General features: G+C 46.8%; 2 protein-coding genes across 2 annotated transcripts; one reads left to right on the forward strand and one right to left on the reverse strand.

Moving 5' to 3' along the window:
* Positions 1–725: 725 nt before the first annotated feature.
* Positions 726–1,006, forward strand: SARC_11017 (hypothetical protein; the record flags this gene model as incomplete). The annotated part of the gene is made up of 1 exon (XM_014294908.1): positions 726–1,006. A coding segment is annotated over one exon (281 nt), but the record flags the coding sequence as incomplete, so codon positions are not given.
* A 1,987-nt stretch (positions 1,007–2,993) lies between these two features.
* On the reverse strand, positions 2,994–4,094 carry SARC_11018 (hypothetical protein; the record flags this gene model as incomplete). The annotated part of the gene is made up of 3 exons (XM_014294909.1): positions 2,994–3,207; positions 3,768–4,005; positions 4,091–4,094. The coding sequence occupies 3 exons, from the start codon at positions 4,092–4,094 to the stop codon at positions 2,994–2,996; spliced, it is 456 nt and encodes a 151-aa protein (XP_014150384.1).
* Positions 4,095–4,541: the final 447 nt, after the last annotated feature.

Here is a 4,541-nt window from a genome sequence, read left to right on the forward strand (position 1 = left end):
GTGTGTGTGTGTGTGTGTGTGTGTGTATTATATATATATATATATATATATATATATGATATGTTAATGAGGTATATCTCTTCTGCAGGCGAATTTTCTGTTCGGAATACTTCCACTGATCCAATCATCAGCTCACGGCTGCGTGAGAGAGCTGACTTGCTCTTCCCTTCGTGTAAACAAATCTTCACAGAAAAAGGTGTGTAGATTTGCACTTGCTGTGGTAATTGTTGTTGAGGCTATCGCCTGGAGCGGCTTACTCTTTTTTGAATAGGTATTGCATGTCCTTTTTATAAGTTATTAATTGGTATATATCTAACTTCCCTTCGGATTGACTATGTTTCATAAAGTTTCTTCAATAATGAAAGCGACCTCACAACCGAGTCGTCCATATAAATTGTTCAGCGGAAGATCGCACCTTCAAGTACTCGCTGTAAGAAACGGCTGAGCACATGTTTGATATTGACCATACACTATTAACAATTGAACCTCACATAGCTCTATTGCACCCAGCCTTCAAAGTAAACATACTCACCTACTTACCTATTACTACACAGCAGATGGCAACTCCACGTACTCGCTGTAGCAAACGGCTGAGCACATGTTTAATACTGACCATACATTCTCAGGAATTGAACCTCCCATAGTTCTCCCATTGTTCAAATGCGCACAGCCCTTCAAAGTAAACATACTTATCTACTAATACGCGCACTCATTTTTATATACAGGTCGGGTGATCGCTGGCTTGCGTCCGTTCGTTGCGGACGAGATGGCGATTGTGGGGCCTATCACTCAGTACAGCAATCTACACGTGGCATGTGGACAGGGCACTACAGGGTTTAAAACGGCCATGGGCGTAGCAGTGCTCACAGCCAAGCACCTGACAGGGGATGGTCTGAGTAAGTGCTCGTATGATACCGAACTGCTATCTCCGAAGGGGCGAGTGACATACGCCCCACTGTATATGGCACTGTGCAGTGTTGTCGATGGGTTCATGGGCCGTACGTGATGCATACACCAGGAATACGTCGCCAGAGTTTAGTGTGGATCAGAATATAACGTCCTCCGGACGTTCGTTCGATCCCCTATATTTAGGTTCTATTTCTATTGTTTTTTTACTAGAGGGTCATGGGTATAGCGAATGGATGCTTGGTTGGTTATGTATTGTGTGATGTGCGTAGAGACACAGAGCTGTCTTGATCAGTTACGTGCGTGCAGCAAACCAATGCACGGCTTTTAAAGGTGCCTTATTACCTGACGTATCTGCATAAATCTCCAGAGAGAAGCATACAGGTGTATACATACATGCTTACTCGCAAGTGCTCAGCGAGGACAAGCGACAGCCTATGGTGAGGTCAAGGCAGCCGACATGGACGCACTCAGACATGCGCGTGAAGCAGTTTTGTGCGCAGGATCAGATATGTATAAACGGCGCAGCACTGACAGCTGAGAATATGTGACCCAGCAGAAACGATCAACAACTGTTGGGTGCAGAGAGACAGAGATGAGCAAAGGATAAGGAGGCCTTGGTGTAGGCCCAGGCACTCACTGCTCACAACCACGAATATTGGACTGACCTGTGTGGCTGCCTATCGAGCGAGAATCAGCAGAGCCGCTATGTACCGCCAATAGCCGAGCATGCAACGACGCTCGACAAGGCGAAGCTGAATACTGAAGATGTGTACGGAGCGTATACTATATGTACGGAGCGTGCACTATAGCTAGATAGGTTTTTTATTGGTAGATGGGCTATGTATCCGTAGATAGGTTATACAATCTAGAACATACAGATAGCGAAGCGGCGGTAGCGTGTGCGTGCTGTGGGCCACTACAGATGTCACACAGTCCACTTCGACGAGACCAGTTCACCAGAACAACAAACATGTACCAATAAATACTGGAAAGTCTAACTCGCAATTCAAAACAAACCCAAAAAAAACTATGAGCCCAATAACGGCTACCAAACTGACTCCCGGGACATACAACGAGAGCACATCACACGGCACTATACATCAGGTGCTGCACTTTATACACCACATGCCAATGTTTCCAAGTGATAGCCTGAACTACCCCAGTGCAACTGGTTCTCGCTATGTAGTAGCCTGAAAAGACTTGCTTGGGATTAATATGTGTGCTGGATGTCACGACACTGAACACGCACAGATACGGCATGCATTCCGAGCTCAAGTCCATCTTGTTTTATTGCCATTACCTGTAGCCTTAAGCCACCCACTGTACCCATTCGGACCGGTAGCCTTGAACCACTCCCTTAGTACTGCCGGCACTCTGCCCGATGAATCCATGCATTACTTCCGTCCGCTCGAGGGCTTGGTGGCTGAGGCCCACTCACGCCAGAGGTACAAACACACCTCTGGTCCAATGGAGACACTGAGGGGGAACGCTATTAGCCACACCCCCCCCCCCCACCCACCACACACACACACACCCTCCCACCTGACCTATTGCATTGTACACAGCCTATAAGCACACTCGCTGGAGAAGTATACTGGCGTATACTGAAGTGTGTGCAAGTATAGAGCATGTGGATACGCTTTCAATAAACACACGCCAGGGGCACGGCTATTGCAGGTGCGTGTGCGTTTTGTCCGTATGGCATAGGCTTGTCCGGGTGCCGTGCACTGAGCATGCGATATATGTGTGTTATGTGCCAGACAATGTGTATGCGTGACAGCAAGTATCCAGCTGCACACAGCACATCCGACAACCCGGCCCAATTGCTCGAGGGAAGGACTGTCCTTGACGACTCAAAAGGGGTGCTTGCGGGACGGAGGGAGCCCCCACTCTGTGGTGCAATCGCAGACTGTGAAGTTCTCTGCTCGACCGAAACTTGTGTACCAGGTGGTCGCCATGCGTTGTGTGCTGTAGTGCACTTTAGGGCCGAAATGTCCTGGACACAGAAGGACTGATATGGCAGAGAAGAGGCCTGTAAATATTGACATATAGACACACCAGCAGATATGCCTACCACCACTGACCTATGCCTTGCATAAATCAAGTTCCGCTTCGAAATCAATGATGGCGTACGACGCAGGCTGCAGTAGGACGGTCGCTTGTTCATCAAAATACCCTGGGACCACTCTTCGGCCCTTGAGATCTGGCAGTGCTCCAGTGTCGGTCAGACTTAATAGCTTGTCGTTAAGATATATGTCCAGGCTTGATAGAGCGGTCGAGGTCAGCATGTACTCCACTCTGTGAAAGAGGTGGGGCCCAAGGTAGGTATGAAACGAGGACGGGTTAATAATAATAATATACAAAAAAAAATATGAAACTAGGGTGATATCCAGGTGAACTAGGAAACAGGGATGTACATAAATATGAATGGGACACACAACTAGGATGTTATCCTGGTGTGATATAGATGCTTTATTCTTCCGCATATAGTGGAGCTACTACAATACAGCGTAGTATAGCGTGAGTGACCATACTCTATTAATCTCAAAAGTTATTTTGAGACACACCACCCACTTGTCGTCCCGCACTCTCCGCTGCAAATTCAAGAGAGCTCTCTCGTAAGATAAATTCGCATTGATAGGCGTTTGCCACAACACTGCGCAAATGCATATATGTCGATAACACATGCACCTATTTCTGAGGTACCCTCAGCGAACTTGCTAGTAAGGCCTTCTATCTGCACTTTCCCAGCCGAAGAGATTCACAAACCATAAACGTTATTAGAAAAATACTATTTACCCCACGAGCAAGGCACGCCAGACCCACAACCACGCACCCGCCAGCAACCAAGCACACACCTGGGCACCAGATCAAAGTCGATGGTATCCGACATAGTCTTCAGATTCACTCCCACGTCCTTGTCCGCATTGAGGTTCACAAAGATGGCGGCCATATTGCCACTGCGTGTGCGTGAGCAGAAGGTGTACATACGCACAAGCTCTGTGTCTGATTTCTCTCCGTTGCTCTCTTTCCTGTGGTCGCGTGTGGAATCGTCTTCGGCCGAGCTCAGGGCAGAGGAGACGGACGTTGATAGAACTGTAAGGGGATAAGAAAGGCAGTGGATGTGTGAGGGTGGTTAGGGTTTAAGGTTTAGTACAGTAATTGTGAAGTGCACGCATACACATGTACTTGTATGTGTCCGTCTGCACACATCAGATGGGCACTGGCTGGTCTATACGTAGATCCCGCGAATACAATCAGTGCTATCAATTGATACTATTTTGTATGTTTGTATACTTCTGTGCGACTGGTGAATGTGCCTAGGGTAGATACGCCAACCGACTGAAGAATACATAAAACATGTGTATTGTAACAAAAACAACGTATGCGACTATCGGATGTACATGTACTTGGCTATAACATCAGTGCATCATGATACTGTTGTGTATGTTTGTATGCTTCTATGCGTCTGGTAAAGATGCCCAGGATAGACGTCATTTCACTGACGAATACATAAACATGTACCTTATAATACAAACAATGGATGTAAATTATAATAAAAACTATGTATGTAAATATCATATCGGTGTGTTATTTGTACTGCAAATGTACTTTTGACCACACCCGCGTTT

The sequence above is a fragment of the Sphaeroforma arctica genome (assembly GCF_001186125.1).
Source record: "Sphaeroforma arctica JP610 unplaced genomic scaffold supercont1.1490, whole genome shotgun sequence".
Taxonomy (NCBI): Eukaryota; class Ichthyosporea; order Ichthyophonida; genus Sphaeroforma; species Sphaeroforma arctica.